This window comes from Odontesthes bonariensis, chromosome 11 (genome assembly GCF_027942865.1).
Source record: "Odontesthes bonariensis isolate fOdoBon6 chromosome 11, fOdoBon6.hap1, whole genome shotgun sequence".
NCBI classification, from domain to species: Eukaryota; Metazoa; Chordata; class Actinopteri; order Atheriniformes; family Atherinopsidae; genus Odontesthes; species Odontesthes bonariensis.
Window position 1 is genome coordinate 9,645,606 of NC_134516.1, and position 20,548 is coordinate 9,666,153.

General features: G+C 40.0%; 1 protein-coding gene across 1 annotated transcript in view; it reads left to right on the plus strand.

Annotated features, from left to right (window-relative positions):
• The window catches only part of LOC142391593 (muscarinic acetylcholine receptor M4-like), an 86,992-nt gene that overhangs the window by 31,523 nt on the left and 34,921 nt on the right, over window positions 1–20,548 (plus strand). Inside the window, exons 2-5 of the mRNA XM_075477448.1 lie at window positions 1,572–2,170; window positions 7,817–7,980; window positions 9,859–10,063; window positions 11,507–11,590. Of these exons, the coding sequence (XP_075333563.1) occupies window positions 1,572–2,170; window positions 7,817–7,980; window positions 9,859–10,063; window positions 11,507–11,590 (1,052 nt within the window). The remainder of the gene's footprint in view (window positions 1–1,571; window positions 2,171–7,816; window positions 7,981–9,858; window positions 10,064–11,506; window positions 11,591–20,548) is intronic.

Here is a 20,548-nt window from a genome sequence, read left to right on the forward strand (position 1 = left end):
CCCACAGGCAGTGAATCAAAGTTCCTTTGTCAGTCATGCACCTAATCTTGACATCTGGAATGTCAGGGGAAATATGATGAAGTCTTATAAAAAACTCTCAATAGCCACTTTGATCTTAGGTTAATTGAACCTTTCTGGACTTTTACCAATGCCATTTCCCAATCTATTCAGGTAATATTTTCTTGTATGTATGTCCTCCAAGCATTCAGTCCATCTAATGATGATTCTGATGAATAGTTTGCTAAGATATTATAAATTCTACTCTACTTTCAGAATTAAGGTTTGAGACGATCTCATCCCAGTTTTGGCCCTTGAAATATCCATTTAGTCTACTTGGTTTAAATTTCTTGTTTCCCCAAATCAGGATAAACTGTGATATGGTTATTTTGTCCAATATAAGCGTGTACCGTATAACATATTGATATTGTGTTTTTGACAAATGGGTTCTTTTTGTACTTTTGAAGTGCAGGAGGTGTAGAAGAAGAAAAATAGAACATTGCAGAGCTTAGCTGGGTAGCCCAATAGTACCATTTAAGGTTTAGGACCTGCATTCCTTCCCTTTAATAAGGTAGATACAACAAATAAAGCCATTATCTAACCTTCCTAATATTCAAAATGAATTTGCTAAAAACATGGTCAAGTTTCTTCTCGAAGTTGCCTGGTAAAATCATGCATATATTTTCCCCTCTTGCTTTATTTTAGTCAGGCTAGCAGAGGGCCAGGATTCTATCCCAGCTACAATCAAATCTAATTAAATCAAATCTAATCAAATTTATTTGTATAGCACATTTCATGTACAAAACAATTCAAAGTGCTTCACATAAAATAAAAGCATTGCAGCAGGGAGTGGAAGAAGCATAAAAATATATAAAAGAATATAAAGAGAAACAAATAGAATAATTTAAATGAATTTAAAAACAAGCAACTTGTACTCCACTTGTTTGCAGCATAACATAACATAACATAATATAAATGCTGCTTCTCCATGTTTAGTCTGGACTCTGGACTGGACCAGCTGACCTGAGTCCTTGGATCTAAGAGCTCTGCTAGGTTTATATTCTCTGAACATATCACAGATGTATTTTGGGCCTAAACCGTTCTGGGATTTATAAACCGCAGCAGGCTTTTAAAATCTATTCTATGACTGACTGGAATCAAGGAAGAGGCAGGGTCCACAGTCCATAACAGCAGTTTAAAATTAGATAAACTATTTTTAATCACCTAATATTATAAATTGTAATAGTAATAGTAAATAAATACTAATAAAATGTACACCATTCTATTTCCCATTGTCCTTTGACTTCTGACTTTCCATTGTAATCCAGTCTAAAGTTGAATCTTACTACTGTGCCATCCTAAAATATTTCAAACTTTCCTCTGATATGTCAGTTACTAACAAGCATAATTACCCACAAAGATACTGTATTTGCTGTTATTTTGAAAACTCATGTAATACTTTTTAAATAAATTATTGTTTTTTACTATCTCAAAAAATACATTTTAGATTCTGCCTTATGATGGAACGCCAAATGTTTCTCTTAATCTCTTTTCTTTTCTCTTTTTCCCCTCAGGGTCGTTGGTCAACCAGTCAACAGACCTGTTCTCGAACACCTCATGTAACCAGTCAAGCAACGATTCAACATCCTGTTCTCTTGTTGACAGTGAGATGCGGGAAGGAAGTCCGTATAAAGCTATAGAGATGTTTTTTATTGCTTTGGTGACAGGATCTCTGAGCTTTGTGACAGTTACTGGAAATATCTTAGTCATGCTCTCCATCAAAGTAAATCGCCATTTGCAGACAGTCAATAACTATTTCTTATTTTCATTAGCGTGTGCTGATTTGATTATTGGTGCTTTTAGCATGAATTTGTACACAGTCTACATAATTGTTGGCTACTGGCCACTCGGACCAGTGGTCTGCGACTTGTGGTTAGCTTTAGATTATGTTGTTTCAAATGCCTCTGTGATGAATTTATTGATCATCAGTTTTGATCGCTACTTCTGCGTAACCAAACCCCTTACATATCCGACTAGAAGGACAACTAAGATGGCAGGATTAATGATTGCAGCAGCATGGATCCTGTCATTCATCTTGTGGGCTCCTGCCATCTTGTTCTGGCAATTCATCGCTGGTCAGCGAACAGTACCACCTGGAGAATGTTATATTCAGGTAAATTCAGAAAACTCTTTCTTTCTTTTGAAATGGGGGTGTCTAAAGTACTTATAAGCATTTATTTTCTTGATAGGAATAGATAGCAAAGTGTGCTCAGAGTGAAGAACCAGTGGCGCAATTCTGACAGGGTTAACTAACTGACTAAGTACTCAGAACAAGGCCGCTGAATTTTTACCATCTGAATTGAACTGATTTGAATGTATTGATACTTTATTAATTCCTAAAGGGATATTATATTGTTAAAGTATGAAAAAAACTAAATATGATGTAAAATGGAATAGTCATTGACCACTAGTCATGTAAAATGGTCATTGTTTAGGGCTATTACTGTGGGCAGAAATTACTTCTTGTACCAGTCTTTGTTGCAGTGAAGCTGAAGAAGCCTCTAATGGAACACACTCCACTGTTCATCATCAATCATTATGTTGTGCAGTGGGTATATAGTATTGTCTATTATATTTAACAACTTTTGAAACATCCTTATTTGCACAATCGGCTCTATGATCTCAAGAGCAGTCCATTGAAAAGAATCAGCTTCCTTTACCACTTTGTTCAGTATTTTTTTTTTTGATTAGCTAGTTCTGATGCTGCCACTCTACAGTCCTATGGTGGCTCTATACTGCTGACCACCGTCTCACACACACAACCCTTTAGTCTTACAAAATGTGACATATTTGATAAAATGTTGGTAACTGTGGAGGTATGCACTTGTGTTTTTTGGAGCTTCTTTTACAACACTATAAGCTTTCTTGTGTTAAAAGCACTCAAGAAATCAAAGAACATGATCCTCACACTGCTGCCTGCACTGTCCAGTTGAGAGTGGCCACTGAAGCAAGTAAATTAAGCCATTTCAAGCCTCCATACCAATATGATGAGCAAATTGTTGTGTGTCCTGAAAAGTGTTTACTTGCATACTTAGGTGAGCCAATACCAGTCTCTCCAGGATTTGTATGATGTGGTATATTAGGGCAACTGTTTTATGGTCATTAAGGGCAAATGGTTAATATTTTTCAGGTAATGGAACAAAGCATGATGTTCTCAATAGCACTGGAATTTTCTCCTGACTCAGTCTAAGGTTGAAAAGGTGCTGCGGACTACCACATAGCAGACCATCAGGACTCTAGCTGACACCATCTGGACCTGCAGCTTTGTTCAAGTTCAGTATCTCCATCTAAGGCTGTAAAAAATCTATGATTGAGGTCCAAAGTTATAACATTGAGGCATAAGCCGTGCAACTGCAGCACTAAAACTTTCTCCTGACTCAGGCTAAGTTTAACTGTGTGAATGTGTGTGTCGGTAGGGAGGGGAGGAGAACGTTCAGCATTGTCCGGAGCTAAAGCCTTTTCAAAAAAACCTATTAATCTCACAAACCCCATCCAGGCATCCCTCCACCTTGAAGTGTTTTCACCCCTAACCACACCTCCTATATATTGTTCTGCTGAAGTTTATTTTCCGACTTTTTTCTGAAACCTTCTAGCCCTCTCTTAGCCAATATTTTCAGATGCTTCTAAACACTCCTTTATAAGTACCTGTTTTGCTCTCTGTAGGCTTACTTCTTCTTCTGATCCAGGGCTTCTGTTTTGGAGAAGCATCTCACCAGCTTGGTGAGGATGATATTCTCCACACAGTAGTTTATGTAGTCTATCACACACTCTATCGTGGCATTGATGTAATTTCCGTGTGGTTCAAGGAGTCCAATCCAGTCTGTGGTCTAAAAGCACCATTTCAGAGTTTCTTCAGCTTCCTGAGACTACCAGCTTACAATTTTTATTTTAGGTTACAGATGAACAGTAGGTGTGTAGGTGGAGATAAGAATTATCAGATTATCCCTGTTCTCATCTCACACTCAGCTGTGAACTAGTGCAGTATGTACAAAAGGTCATGCCTTGAAGAAGCCAACAGAAATAAATCATTTCCAAAAAAGAGGCAACCCTGAACTTCCCAAATCAGACATCCTCGTCTTCACACTCATTTCTTAAGATAATATCTAGGAAAACCACAACAGAATCAGTGACAAGGGGCAGCCTTTGTGGAGTCCAACACGCAACGAAAACAAGCTCAGCTGTGTATTCAGAATGTGGATTCAGCACTTGCTTTGATTATACAGGGACCAAATAGCCATGACCTGGACTAAAATCACACTGGTTTTCCTGGATCTGAGGATCCACAGTCTATTACTCGGCCTCTTTTCCATCGCCCTGGAGTAAACTTTCCTAACATAGACTGTGTTCAGATCAGGGAGGCCCTTCCTGTCAGTCCCTCCAGGTCACTCCATCACTGCCCACATGGTCACTGAGCTCCCCCAGGAGAACAATGGAAACCCATGTGGCACCAAGGGCTCTAAATTAACAGCTGCCAACCCGTCAAATGTGAGTTAAAATTTATTTTGGCAGTTATAAATGAAAATTTACCAGCTACTTTGGCTGGTGATGAATTAAGCAAATCATTTCAGTTATTTGTCCTGGCAGTGCTATCCCTACAGTTCTCATGAATAATATGCCATGATGTATCATACATCCATTGGATGTCTACCTGCCTGAACAAAGTCCAGCTAAATGAGTAGCGAAATTTAAGCGAAGTGTGAAATCTACTAGCCATATTGGCTTATGATAAAAAAAGTTCATTTAAAACCCTCATGGCACCCCCACCAGGACACCAAGAAGGCCTACTAAGGTGATCTTAGCTTCTGTTTGGTGAATACACACAAATCACAGTGAGAGCATTTCCTCCCCTGTAGCAGTATTTCAGTGAAACACAATAATGCGTCACTGATATTCCCACTGTGTCATCGTCAGTCCTCAAAGTTTGTTCATTTTATTTGCTAATGATCTTACATCCCCCATGATGATCAAGGGAGGAAATGATTTATACTTCCTGTCCTTTTCTTTCTATCCTACCCATACATTCTTGGCATTTGTTGTGTTTAAAAAAAGCTTAGTTAACTACTCCCACTTGTAAACAACTCTTGCATTGGTATTGTTATTCATCATAACATTAAAGTATCAGAAATACTGGGAGAAAGCAGTAAAGCTGCACAACTTCCAAAAAGATTGCATTTCATGGGAAACCTCAGTAAAATATCTCAACTAGAGATAGATACAAAGAAAGTTACAACATGATTGGAGCTACCAACATGTACTGCCACTAATTTGGTGCATTCCTAGAATCTTTGTCAAAAACAGCTATTATTTTTCAGGCTGTTTGGCAAGATGGCAGTGCACAAAGACAGCTGTTGAGAGCTGTCTAAAGTGGAATTGTTTTTTCTGTTGTTGTACTAGATTGTATCCTTGGAATTAAAACCAGATTTAACTCCAAGGGTGTAATAAATGTACATTGGGGTGACACAACAACAGTTTGTCCTGAGTGCATATCAGCACATCCATGGGTTTCCTACGGAGATCACCAGGGCGCCGGGGTCCCTGTGGATTACCATACCTGGCAATGGATGCCGAAGGTGGCAGAGAGAGCAAAAACAAAAGCATGGATGCAGAGCTGGTGTGCCCTAATAAAGATGAATTCTTATAGACCACCGCTCCCCAGTCTCTTCGTCTCCAAGTAAGGTCTCTAAACAACAAAATAGACGAGTTGGGACTCTGTTTATCATCACGGTCCATCATCTAAGAAAGTTGTGTGATGACCATCATTGAGACCTAGTTCACCTGGGAGGCCCTGACACAGCTATTGACTAGCAGGCTGCTCTACAAATTGCAGTGACCTAGGACTCCAGTAAGAGCCACAGGAGATATCTGTTGTTGTTGTAATAGCTGTGTATATATTTCACCTTAGGCTGATGCTAATGCAGCAACTAGCTTCATGCTAACAATAAGAAATAAGCAACAGACTGTATGCTGTAGCCCAAAGGGGTGTTTATAGTGGCCGGTGATTTCAATCATGTCAACTTAAGGACTGTGCTTCCAAGGTTTGAACAACATGGGAAATGCCCAACCAGGGGTGAGAACACATTGCTCTGTGCATATGCCAACATCCCCAAAGACTTTGGAGCAACAACCTTCCCTCACATTGGACAGTCTGATCACCTGTCACTTTTTCTAACCCCAGCCTTCGGCCCTATAATGATTTGACACAATTTTCTGAGGTCTTATTGAGATGTATGAGACAGGCTTTAGTAAAAGTACCTATCGGTTTAGGTACAGTGGCTCTTGTCTCAGCCCTGTAATTAAACCAACAGTCTGTTAAGAGGTCGTCCCCACCCCGCCCACTAAATTGCTGAGGGTTCTCTGCACAGTCTCAGCTGGCAGCATGCTCTGGAAGAAAATTTCTGATCAGAAAGTAACTTTCTCTGACAGAACTGTGGTATTATATGTTAATCATAATAATTATATATCTATATATTATTTATGCTTTTCTGTGCTTTTCATTTTTTCTCTTATTTTACTATCAGAGTAATACAAATATTATTTCCCATTTATATATATATATATATAAAAACTAACAAACAAAATATTGGATTATCCTTCAAAGAGTGAGGCATAACTGCAACCAAATTATTACTAACAAAAATATGTTTCTTTTTCTCATTTCTCCTTGAATTTTCAATGGATGACACTTTAAATATTAACACAGAACCAAACTATTATCACTAACATATAGTGGTACATGATGATCCTAACAGACAGCTCTATCCCCTTACAGCTGTGTGTTTATGGAAGGATCTAAATGCAGAAACATAGATTTGAGACTTAAACAGAATAAAATAATTTAAGGGCAGATGATTCAAAAGCATGAATTCAAATGGCTGAAAAAACAAAGATTTGGAACAGAACAGGAACATGATGGGCAGTGACGTCATGCAACATGATATAACCCAAACTAAAGACTTTGACACTCCCTACCGATATGTATGTTGTATTCCTGTCTCACCTTTCCTGAGTTGTGACAGCAAGTCTGGACATGTGTGCATTTTATTTGAATGGTAATCATATGGTTAAAAGGGATGTTTTTTTCCCCTCCCCACTGTCACATAGTTTTGCTTTTAGGGAATTATGTAAAGTATTTTGAGACTTTTTGTTAGGAAACATTCTGCTGTGAGCCCAATTTGAACAAATAAATGGACTGCACTAGAGTGTTTTACATTTTTCTAACTTAATAGTTTTTGTAGTATAGATAAATAAAAACAATTTTTAAAAAAATCAAAGGACAAATATATACAATGATCAATATTACTACACAAAGATAGCCCTCTCAGTTTCTATTTTACAGTTCTATGACAATGTTTCCTATAAAAATTCCATCTGTGGATCTCTTGCCCACATTAGTTCTGTTTACGAGGTGTAGAGGATATGAAAAATGAAATACCATTGTACTTGTGTCTGTTGTTGGATACCACTACGGCAACAGCTCACACATATAGATGTAATTAGGAGGGGGTAAGATTGCAGGCAGGTTACTTTACCTGTGTGTGACCATTAACTTACAGGTCATGAGGTGTTGTGTTTTCAACTTTCATATCAACTACCACGCTGTAAACCATAATTGTTTTGTTTTGTTTTGTTTAGATATTTAAACTTTGATTTTAAATTGTGCTGGGAACTCATTGCATATTTTTTTTTTTTTAAAAAAGCATGTTTAGATGCACTCTAGGAATGACACAACTATCTTTCTTTCTTTCTTTCTTTCTCTTAGTTCCTGTCTAACCCTGCGGTGACATTTGGGACAGCCATAGCTGCATTTTACCTCCCAGTTATTATTATGACAGTCTTATACATCCACATATCATTGGCATCCAGGAGCAGAGTCTCCAAACACAAACCTGAGAAGAAAGAGAAGAAAGAGAAGAAGGGCATAAAGTAAGAACACCCAAGGAAGCAAATCAATAGCTTCACAAATCTTTGAAATAACATTTCAACAAAAAAACAGAAATGCAAAGTGAAATGGTTAAAAATGGTTAAAAAAAAATCCAGAGGCACTTTTTTATTGTCCCGCTATTTGTTAACGTAATAGTTTTACTTGGTTCACTTTGTTTTTCATGTTTAGTTTCTCTAATATTAGGGAACACATAACATATTCAAGTATCACAAAAATTTTCTTATATTTTAAGATAACTCTTTATGTCTGAATGTGGGACATTTTGCAAACAGTCATTAAAAAAAAACGTCACAGATAAGTACTGGGACAGGCTCTGAAGGCTGAAGTTATTTTTTGTTAAAACTAACAGAAAGAAAAGAGACCTGCAGGAAGACAGGTCATGCAAAATGGAGTCCAAAAAAGGTAAAAAGGCAATGTATACAGGTTGGGCTGGACACATAAAGCATGAAACATTGAAGAGAAGAGAAATCAGTGATTTGGCAGAAGAACACTAAAACTCATTGAGTAAAAAGGCGTATTAATTCATGTCCTGGGGTTGTGTTCGAATTGCCTGCTATAGACTCCATTATTTATTGTGCTGTTGGAAAATTTCAACTTTAACTTTTCATCTATTATATAGTGCACTGCAAATTTGTCCCTTGGTAGATTAAAAAGAAGAGCACAGAAGCTGCACAGCGTATTAATCTAAATAGATCATTATGCATTGCAATCTGGAACCAGTAGCTAGCTTTGGAGCTGACGAAATGTGGTAACACTAATGTGCTCAGCTTATGTTTGGGATTTTCTCACCTGTAGAGAATGCCTGAGCAAAAAACATCATTAGATGTCTCAACAGTGAGGTGGATAGTCTCCTTCTCTTTTGGTGATTTTAGACTGATCTTGTTCAGTCTAAACAGTAGACAAGTTACAGATTTGTAGCACAAGCTACGATAATTGGGCTCTAAAACTATTGCTTACAAACAGTTGCTCTGTTTTGACAGTTTTAATTGCTTTTTGGGAGAAATATTATTTCACTACTATGTTGAAGATCATTATGCAACTACTGGTGTAGTCTATGCTTGTGTGGGTGGATACAGTACTAAAGAAAAGAGACACAGGGGCACACAGATCCCTTAGAACATTTTATGTCAGCTCCAGTTAAAAACAGCAAAGGTATCAGTTTCATCAACTAATTCAAAATATGTCCAAAATGCATTAACAGCTGGCTACCCCATTCGTTAATGAGTACTCTACAGAGTGAGGACTGTATAGTGTCAGAGTGACTGAACAAGTGAACAATCTAAACACAGGAATGATGCCTGAGTGAACATAGATATGAGGTAGTTAACTAAACAAAAAACTAAAAAAATAGTTGTGGAGCAAAACAAACACAGAAAGCAAGACCGAAATACAAAGAGGAAAAAGGTATTTCAAATTCAAACAGGAAATTTACATATAAGATGACACTATACAAAAGTATGGAGTATTTCAAAGTTAAACAAAAAACCCAAATTAATGACAGCAAATACAAATACAAATACAAATAATTGAAGATGATCTGAAAGTTGCCATTTCCTTCATGAAAACAAGAATACACAAACAAGCAGGTCAAGTCTAAAGTCTGGTCTATGTACATGTATGCATGTGTTATGTGGAAAGGAAAGCGCTGTGCTTACGATCATAAATTGTCGTCTGGTTAAATTATATAAACAGTTTACCAAAAATATAATACAGTAATATATGAATGATTAATGATTCATCAGGAAATATTCTGCATATATCTGTAGCTCATTACAGTAATTCAGTTGTGACATATTCAGCAGATACATATTTTTAGAATTAAAGTTTTTTAATTAATTATTATTGTGCGTTTTCCCCAGGTCTCCCAGCCTAATAAAGAGTCACCTGATGAAGCAGAACAATAACAACGAGAGCAGTCCTCAGGCCAGTCCCCGCTCTACTGCCAAACTCAGTCTGGACTCAACTGCAACTGCTGAGGAGGCTGTTAAGAATGGGAAAGTGGAGGAACTGAAACCAGAACAAAAGGCAGAGCCTCTAGGACATTCTAGTCCAACGCTTGCACAGGTACTTACTCCAAAGCCATAGCTATCCATCCATCCATCCATAGACCCTGGGTACTCCCCGACAGATCACCTGTCCAGATTTTTATTTTTTGTTTTGTTTCTAAAACTGGCTGAACAGTGGTGTGGTAGTTAGCACAGTGGCCTCTTAGCAAGGAGGTTTCTGGTTCAAATCTTGGCAGTGGCCTTTCTGTATCAAATGTGTGTGTTGTCCCTGTGCATGCATGGGTTCTTTCCAGGTACTCCAGCTTCCTTAGGGATCAGTCTGAGTGTATGATTTGTCTCATTTGTTTCTTTATTGGCCATGTGACTGCTGACTTGTTTTCGCCTGATGGCAGGGAGAATAGAAAATGGATGGATGGATGTTTCTAAAGTGTGGAACCCATGGACATCACCAAAGAATGAGTTTCTTCTTTGGTGATGCTTTTTTCATGTCTTTACTACACCTATGTCAATGGGTGGTTTGTGGGTCTTTTTGCCTTTTTAGTGGGGTTCAGATCAGATGTCAAACTGGCCCATTGGAGAATGTTCCAATTCTTTGTCTTAAACTTCTGCATTGCTCAAAATTAATCCAATTCATGCTTCTTTTTTTAACACACCATCAAAGAAATGTCCAAGCCATATATGACCACGTCATCCCTTTATCTTCCATGTGTTTTATTAATCATGTATGCCTCATGTCATGAGCCATTCTAAGCTTTCTCCATATTTGGAGAAAGATTAACCTCCATAACAGTTTTATCTTAGATTTTATTGTGGCTGTTTATGCTAAATCTATTTCTTCTTCTTGAAACCTATGAGTGGTTGCACCTTGGGGCAAACTATATTTGCCCCTGCGATATTGTCATGTTTTACCTACTGCCTTGAGAGTGCTTTTTGCATCTTGAAAGTGTCCTGTGATCATCCACCAATTTTGTACTCTACGGACATCCAAGCCTTCCATGATCTAAAGCTTGTCAGTGTATTATTTATTTCTATTCAAACATTTTCTCACAATATACCAACTAAGTGTTGATTTGGCCATGGCTAATGTTCTCCATGTCTCTGATGGATTTGTTTATTTTTTTCTATCCTGAGGGTGGTCCCTTGCATTTGTACTGAATGTTCCTTTTTCTTCATGTAACGTCTTAAACGCCACAGCTTTCAAATATTTAGCCACACATACCATCAACTCCAGATCTCCTTAATGGTCTAAAAATTATTAAAGTATTACCCGTAACCCATTGATTAAACAGATCTGGGATTCTATTGTCCCACGACTTTTAAGCCCCTTCATAAGGGTCTCAAAGACCTATAATTCCTAATCTCTTCCTGGAGTTTGCATGTGAATACTCTGAAATTAGAACAGATAGTCTGTGCTATAAACCCATGATAATAATATAACTGAAAGTATGTTGAGTATGTGTGGTAACTAACTGTACCTAACTGATGTATCTAATTCATTTAGGAGGAAAAAGAGAGCTCCAACGATTCATCCACAGCATTCATTCCTCCTACACAACCAAAGACCAGCAATGTTGTGACATCTGAGGTTTGTGTACATAATTTGGGAATCAAACACAGCATTCTTTGTGCATGCTTAATTGCACAGCATTTTTTCCATTTGTGTCAGACACTTTTGTACATTAATATTTGCTTAATTCCATTGTTTCTATATTTTGTTTTCTATCTCATTTATTGGGAAACAATGTAATTTCTTTTGAAGATGACTTGATTATATTTACTGTACATTGTTCTTTTGGGAATTGAAATATGTTAGGTAATTCAGCAGCTGATGGGAGATTATTAGTTTTATAGGTAAATACAGTGCAGTCTGGACAAGTGTGGTGTTACTGTTGAAAATAAATCAGCCTTTTAATTTCTTACAAGAGACAAGTTACAGCTGTGTGCAATGCATAGAGGATGTGGCTGTCCTTTCTATGCAAGTTTACATGGATTTACCATGTTCCTGACACAAGCATTGAAACAGGATGGGATTGTCATGCAGTGGTCTATGTGAGGAGATGGAAGTAATCCAATTTGAGTTGTTATCGGAAGTTATTTTCAAACTAAGTTGATGTAACTGCATTTTGAACTGGGTTTCCAATGAGTGTTGATTATGATTTGTGGCCAGTAAGTCAAATAGATTTAATCACTGTTTGGTGGTGGCTTATGAAAGCTTTATTTAAAGGATTAACAGTTATGAGGCAATTGTTCAGTGTTAGAGAGAGAGTAATTATCATAGTTGCTGATTATATGGACACGGTTGAACAATGTCTTGGGAGTCAAATATCGTAATTGCTAATCATGTGTATGATGCCTTTGGTTTAAGCAAAACCAAAATACAAAACCTTCTCTCAAAAGAAATTCCCTGACACAAACACAATTTGCAGCAACTCAATGTGACAAGTAAATTTTTTGCCACAGAAATGTTCTAAAACTTTCATAAAAAAAACAGTAAAAAAGAACCTGATGAAATCTGAATTTAACTTTGTAATAAATATTCTCAATAGCAAGATATGAACCAAATGGGATTTCCTCTCAAATTGTTGGCAGATTGTTATTTTACTCAGAAAAACCTTAAGAAAAAGCATAGATGGAGAGTTGTTTCTATGGCCTAGGTAAGTATAATGGACACCCCTGAATTTCAGAAACAAAATACCAAAAATGTCTTCAGATGTAAATGTAAATGAAGAACTTTTGTGCAAGGCCCATCCATCCATCCATCCATCCATCCATCCATCCATCCATTATTTTTTTCATCTAAGATCAGGTCACTGAGACAACAGGTCCAGGATAGAAATGCAGACATCCCTCTTCCCAATGATAGTCTCCTGCTTCTCCTGTGGGATCCCAAATGGTCCCAGGTCAGAAAAGAACAAGAACAATTTCTGTCCATTCATAGCAGCAGGGTGCCAGGAAGCTTTTTAACTGTTTGCAAACTCTTTCCCCAAGTCCTGTCTCTACCTGCTGAGGTGATGGGCAGGCTAGTCAGATTAAGGAGATCATCAAAGTGATCCTTCCACCATTCAATGATATTCCCAGTTCGGGTCAATCAGTAAAACTTGGCCCTGCTTCCTCTTTCTGAGTCGCTGAATGGTTTGCAAGAACATACTTGAGGCCAACCCAAGGTTCTTTTCCATGGCCTTGCTGAATTTCTTCCCAAGCCTGAGTTTTAGTTTACACAAAAACCCACACTGCAGCCTTTTTTGCCCACGTGGTACCTGTCAGCTGCTTCAGGTGACACCTGGAACAACCAGGACTGAAAGACCTCCCCCTCAGCTTGATGGCTTCCCTCACCACCGAGGTCCACCTGTGGTTCCTCCAGTTGCCGCAAAAACAGGCACTGTCAACCTTGTGGCATCAGTTCCTGGAACCCAGTGAGGTCATGGCCCATTCGCATTCCATGTATCCAACTTACCCAAGAAAGTAAAACACTTAAGGAGTACATTAAGGATCTCACGGATAGGGGCCCAGCAGTCTTCTCTGCCACAAGATCCACAAGGTGATGATCTGCTGACGGCTCTGACCCTCTTCACAGTGTCAAAGACATATGGCCGCAGGTCTTATGATACAGCTATAAAATCGATCACCAACCTCTGGCCTAAAGTGGCCTGGTACAAAGTACACTCATGAACCACCTTATATGAACCGCCAGATATATCTGATGGATACTGCTCTACCTCACATACCAGCTCAGGCTCTTTCAATATCAGCGAGGGAATGTTGCATGTCCCCAGAGCCAGTTTGTGATGTTTTGAATATGCATGCCGAGGCCCCCGCTTTTGCCTGCAGACCAGCTCTACTCGCCTCAAATTTCCTCCAAGCTGGTGGTGAGCCCTCATGAAGGCATTATTCCTCTTCAACATGCCCCAGTTAGAGAGTAAAACGTTTTTGTTTTATTTACAACAGCGTTAACATTCTGTAGGTGGTTGGCAGAACCTAAAGCAGACTACTAAGCGGTAGGACAATAAAAAAAAAAAAAAACACTAGATGACACACTTCATGCAATTAAAACACTTTCAGTAAAACCATGCAAATAAAAGTCCGCGTGCCCAGCCTCTGTCTCCCGATACTACTACCACAGCTACGAGGTGCTTTGGCTCAGGGTTACAGTTGCTAAATAAAATCAATAAAACCAAAAGAAAATACTACTAAAACAACGGCTGACAACGGCACCATGCACCCGTCTCCCAAATGTTTGTGGCCAACTCCTGCTGTCACCTCTATCTGATGGTACAATACGCCTCCGTCACCTGTGTGAGCATTTATAAGATAATGTTTAAATCTCTGGGCACAAGTTATTTTAAAACAATTTAAGGTTCCTGCTGTACCTACCCTTGCTTCTGGCTTTTCTGCTCACCAGAGAACAAAGGACAACCACACACCTTGCTGTCTGTGCAGCACAGCTCCTACTAGCTTGTGTCTTGGGAATTAGACACACCTGGCCTTAATTACCCACTACCCCTGTCACATTCACGTAGCAGCGACACCTCTGTGATGGAGAAGATTGCAACTACTGGTGCATCGACTTGCGCCACCATAAATAGCCGGCACGAAATTGTGACGTCATCAACACCACTCATGCTAGCTGACGCGGCAACCAATCTAGAGCCTTGAGAGGGTTATATGCTGGGATTAAAGACAATAGCAAGTGGTCAAACTGCCCCAGGTGTGGTAGTGGTTTGGCCCTGTCGCCCTGCTTGATGTTTGTATAAACTTTATTCAATGTGTTGACTTCTCTCTTAGCACACTTGACATGCTGTTGGAATTTAGGGAGCACAGATTTTAAGTCGATGTGGGAAGGACAAAAATAAGCAATAGAAACACAAAACACTGGAAGGCAGAGCACAGAGCCACTGCGTCTGTCCGCGCCGCCATCTTCCTGAGAGGCATCAAACCAGAACACAGCAACAACATTCAAACAGCTAACACAGTCTGACGTGATCACACACCTCCCCAGCTGCACATCTGCTACACACAGTTTCTTAGCATTAATGCTAAATATCAGGAATTAAACTTTGATGCTGAACAGAATAAAAGTCTGCGGCAAACTTTCAAACATCTTGAGAAGCTGAAAAGTTTAAAATGGTCTCCTTGTGGTAATATAAGACGCATGGTTTGACTTTGCGTCCAGATATACTGCATATAATTTCTACACTGAAAAACATAACTCACAAGATTTACTTAAAAAACCCTTTGTAAGTATTTGCACTCAAATGATTTAAGTAAAATGTAATGCTGCAGCACTCACTTGCCAGTATCAAGTAAATTTTACTTACCATAAATCATAACAGTTGTGAAGATATTAAGTAACATTTACTTTACATCTAGGTTTTGAGTTATATTTATTTAAATAAATTAAGTAAAGTCTACTTGTTTTTTATAGGCAGGAACATCATTTTACTCAAAAATTTAAGTAAATTTTATATATCTGTAATATTTGCTGTTATGAAGTAATTTAGTAGATTTGAATTATTTTCTTGTGCTTGACATTTTAATTAACTTGGTTGCATTACGTTAAATTACTCACCACTGTGCAGAACATGTTAGTTTGTCTAGCTAAATAAAACAATCAACACATGGCAGATGTATTTGCTAGTAGAACGTGTAATGAACAATCAATTCTTTCATTTAAATACAAAAACATGAATCCTGAGTAAAAAAATACCCCCCCACACACACACTTACAGGCCAGCATGGACCAATGTGGTGCTATGCTAACTTTAAATTAACTTGAACAGTGACATATCTTGCGTCAAACTACATGCAGACTTATATATTATCACAAATTTAAAATAGAACAGTATTAACTTACCTGTGAAATGACTGTCGTTCATGCTCCACCTCACTCTGTGATCCTGCATCTAACGCACGGATGAGCGCCAATCCTGTTGTAGAATCAACGTTGCGTCGTGCATGCGTTTCAAAACGAGACACTTTCAGAGTAAAGTTTATGTAGTATTTCTAGGTTTATGTACATGCAACTATTAAACATTTAAATTGTATGAGGAAACCTAAGTAAAACTTACTCTTCCCCATAATTCATGTATAATGTTAATAAAATGTTTAATTTTAAACTCTAGTTCTTACTGAATCTTAAAAATACAAGGTAGAAATTATGACAGTTACTCTAATAGAGCTTACTTCACCAAAAAGTCTATTTTTTCAGTGTATATGCATATTATTTATATGCATACTGTACATACACATATTGTTTATGTACATACTGTCACATTTTGCTATTTCCTGTCGATGCATACTCCCTACACTTTTAATTTATATTTCTATATAAATAGTTATATTTCTTAATTTCCCTTGTATATATTATAGTGCCCTTATGGCTTTCTTTCTTGATTCCTATTTGCCTGCTATACTGTATTTTATGGTATAACAATGTGATTTCCCCCGCTGTGGGACTAATACAGGTTGATCTTATCTTCGGCCAGGTTTGTGTAAAATACCCAGTCAGAGCAGTTGCTATATAAATGAGAACAGAAATAAAATATTCTAACCAAGAGACCATGTTTGTGAATACATCTTTAATTATTAATGTGTCGGAACGTGTCGCTGAAGCAATTCCCACACAAATCAAATAATTTTTTAAGAGGCCCTGGCATGAAACCTCTTTTGGAATTAGTAGTTTTAGAGTAAACATTTTCATCCAACATTTTAGAGGGCCAAATCAGTTTCATGTCATAACCAGTGAAATCAAATATGAGCTCAGGGATTCCCCAAGAAAATCTAACATTCAGTCCACAGACTCAGAGGACGCTTAAATATAATATATATATATATATATATATATATATATATATATATATATATATATATATATATATATATATATATTTTAATTTATCCCAAAGGGACACTATATTGTTGCACTATTGTCTCCTATTGACTCCTTGTTCGTCGCATAAGGATGCAGGTTGCTGAGGCTCTTGATCCCCTCCAGTTTGCCTACCAGAAACACATAGGAGTGGAAGACGCGATTCTGTACATGTTGCATCGGGCATATGCTTATCTGGATGTGCCTGGTTCATATGTGAGAATCATGTTCTTTCACTTCTCCAGTGCCTTCAACACCATACGGCCTCCCATACTGAAAGACAAGCTTCTAGGTATGGGTGTGGCCCCCTCCCTGACATCATGGATTATAGACTATTTGTCTGCCAGACCACAGTATGTCAGGATGGGGAGATGTGTTTCTGGAACACTGGAATGCAGTACTGGGGCTCCGCAGGGTACTGTTTTGGCTCCTTTTCTTTTCACCCTGTACACATCGGACTTCAGGTACAACTCAGAGTCCTGCCACATTCAGAAGTATTCTGATGATACGGCTGTTGTGGCATGTGTGCGTGGTGGACAGGAGAACGAGTACAGGGACCTTGTGGAGGCCGTTACTGACTGGAGCAAAAATAACTGTTTGCTCCTGAACACCACCAAAACCAAAGAGCTGGTGGTGGACTTCAGGAGATCTAAAACTCCATGCCAGTCAGTCTGCATTGATGGAGGGGAGATAGAGACTGTTCAGACCTGCAAATACCTGGGGGTGGTGCTGGATCATAAACTGGAGTGGTCTGCCAACATAGAAGCAGTGTACAGGAGGGGCCAGAGCCGTGTCTTTTTCCTGAGACGGCTCAGGTCCTTCAATGTCTGCAGTGATATGATGTGCATGTTTTATCACACTATCATTGAAAGTGCACTGTTCTATGCTGTTGTTTGCTTGGGGAGTTGCACGACAGACAAAAACTGTAGAATCAAGAATCTTTATTGTCACTATGCAGGCACAATGAAATTTAGTTCAGGAGCTCTTGGCTTTGGATACACAAAAGGTATAAGGCACACAGTATAAAGATATCTAAATAATATACAAGAGAATAAAAATAGTAAAAGTTAAAGTAAAAAGTTCCAGTGCAATCCGATTGTTGAATGACTGTATTACACATATTGCAGCATAAGTAAGTCAAATAAAAGTGCAGTGCAGTGCGAGTCTCTGTCTGCAGGGGTTTAGAATAATCAGTCTATGGGTGGGGGTGGAGGATGATGGATTTTGCAGCTCTGGGGAAGAAGCTGTGTCTCAGTCTGTTGGTGTGGGTTTTGATACTTCTTTACCTCTTTCTGGATGGAAGAGGCACAAATAGTTCATGTCCTGGGTGGGTGGGGTCTGTAGCTATAAGACTGGCCCTCCTTTGGACCCGGCCGTCGTATATTGAGTCCAGGTGTGGGAGAGGACTCCCCACAATCCCCTGTGCTGTCTTGACCACACGGGCCAAGTCCTTCCTGTCTTGTGCAGCGCAGCTCCCATACCACACTGTTGCACTGAGCCAGAGGATGCTCCCTGTTGTGGCTCTGTAGAAGTTTGTCAGAAGCTGAGGGGAGAGTCCAGTCCTCTTCAGCTTCCTCAGTAAGAAGAGCCTTTGTTTGGCCTTCTTCACCAGGTGGGATGTGTGCATGGACCAAGTGAGGTCAGATGTGATGTGGATGCCCAGGAACTTGATGTTGTCCACCCGCTCCACCTCCGCCCCATGAATGAGGAGAGGGGTGTGTTCTGTCTTTCTGTATCTCCTGAAGTCCACAATGACCTCCTTGGTCTTGCTGGTGTTCAGGACAAGGTTGTTGTCTGAACACCATCCTGTCAGGTGCTGGATCTCCTCTCTGAAGTGAGTCTCATCGTTGTCCGATATGAGACCCACTACGGTGGTGTCATCTGCAAACTTCACAACCATGTTTGTTGGTTGAGTAGCAGAACAGTCGTGTGTGAACAGAGTGAAAAGGGCCGGGCTGAGCACACATCCCTGCGGTGTGCCTGTGCTCAGGATCAGTGTGGACGATGTGCAGTCCCCAATTCTCACCACTTGAGGCCTGTTGGTGAGAAAGTCTTTGATCCAGAAGCACAGGGGGCCAGACAGTCCCAGGTTGTGGAGTTTCAGCGTCAGCCTGTCCGGAATCACAGTATTGAAAGCTGAACTGAAGTCCACAAATAACATCCTGACATAGGTGTTGGGATGCTCCAGGTGAGTCAGGGCCGTGTGTAGTGCTAGTGAGACTGCGTCCTCTGTGGATCGGTTCTCCCTGTAGGCGAACTGATGTCTGTAGCAGGAATGATGTCCTTGATGTGACTTAGGACAAACCTCTCAAAGCACTTCATGATCACCGTTGTCAGAGCGACAGGGCGGTAATCGGTGAGGCTGGTGATAGCAGGACGAGAGCCTGGGATTGCTCCTCAAGCGGTGGCAGATGAACAGTCTCTCTGCTGCCAGGTGTGTCGAAGCGGGCAAAGAAACTGTTTAGGGTGTCAGGCAGGGTGGGGTCGTGGCTGATCTTCTGGTTGCTGTTCCTGTAGTCCGTTATTGTTCTGATGCCTCTCCACATTTCCCGTGGGTTGTTGTCGGCAAAGTACTCCTCAGTGCGCTGTCTGTACCTGTGTTTGGCCTGTTGGATGCCCTTCCTCAGTTCTGTCCGGGCCCTGCTGCCATCCTGTCACCTGACCTGTAGGCTGCATCCCGAGCTTTGACCAGAGACCGCACTGTGTTGTCACACCATGGTTTCTGATTTGGAAACACCTTGATGGTCTTCGTGGGTAGAACAGCATCAGTGCGGAACTGCAGATAGTCCAGGACAGATGATGTGTAGGCCTCCAGGTCTGAGCTGTCTTTAAAAACTTCCCAGTCAGTCATTTCAAAACAGTCCTGTAGTGCTGAAGAAGCCTCCTCAGTCCATACCTGAACTGTTTTGGTTTATATGCTGGAGTCAGCTCCACAGAGATGTGATCCGACATGTCCAAGTGAGGAGCTGCTGCAGCCTTGTATGCTCCTGGGATGTTGCAGTAAACTTGATCTAATATGTTATTGTCTCTGGTAGAAAAGTGAATGAACTTCTCGAATTTTGGAAGCACTGCTTTGAGTTCCACATGATTGAAGTCTCCCGCCACAATCACAGCTGCCTCTGGGTTGGAGTTCATCTGCTTGCTGACCAGACAGTAGAGCTCCTCTAGTGCTAGCTTAGCATTAGCCTGCGATGTAAACAGCTATGATCAGGATGGAGCAGAACTCTCTCACCGTCTTGAATGGCCTGCATTTCACAGCCAGGTATTCAAGGTCAGGTGTGCAGTGCGTTCCGATGATGTGTGTGGCTGTACACCAGGAGTTGTGGATGTAAAGCGCGAGCCCTCCGCCTCTGCTTTTACTAGAGGCTGCAGTCCTGTCTGCTCGAAACAAAGAGCGTCCCGCTAACTCGACCGCGCCGTCAGGTGTGTTGGAGTCCATCCAGGTCTCCGTGACGCCTGGACAAACTTGTAAAAAAGGCTGGTTCTGTTGTTGGCAGAAGGCTAGACCCTCTCAGTGCTGTGGTGGAGCAACGGATGAGGAGGAAATTATATTCTGTTTTGGAGAATAATAAACATCCTCTCCACAGCATCCTGGCAGGACAGAGGAGCAGCTGCAGTGAGAGGCTCATCTCTCTGCGCTGCAGGACTGAGAGGTTCAGGAGGTCCACAGCCATAAGG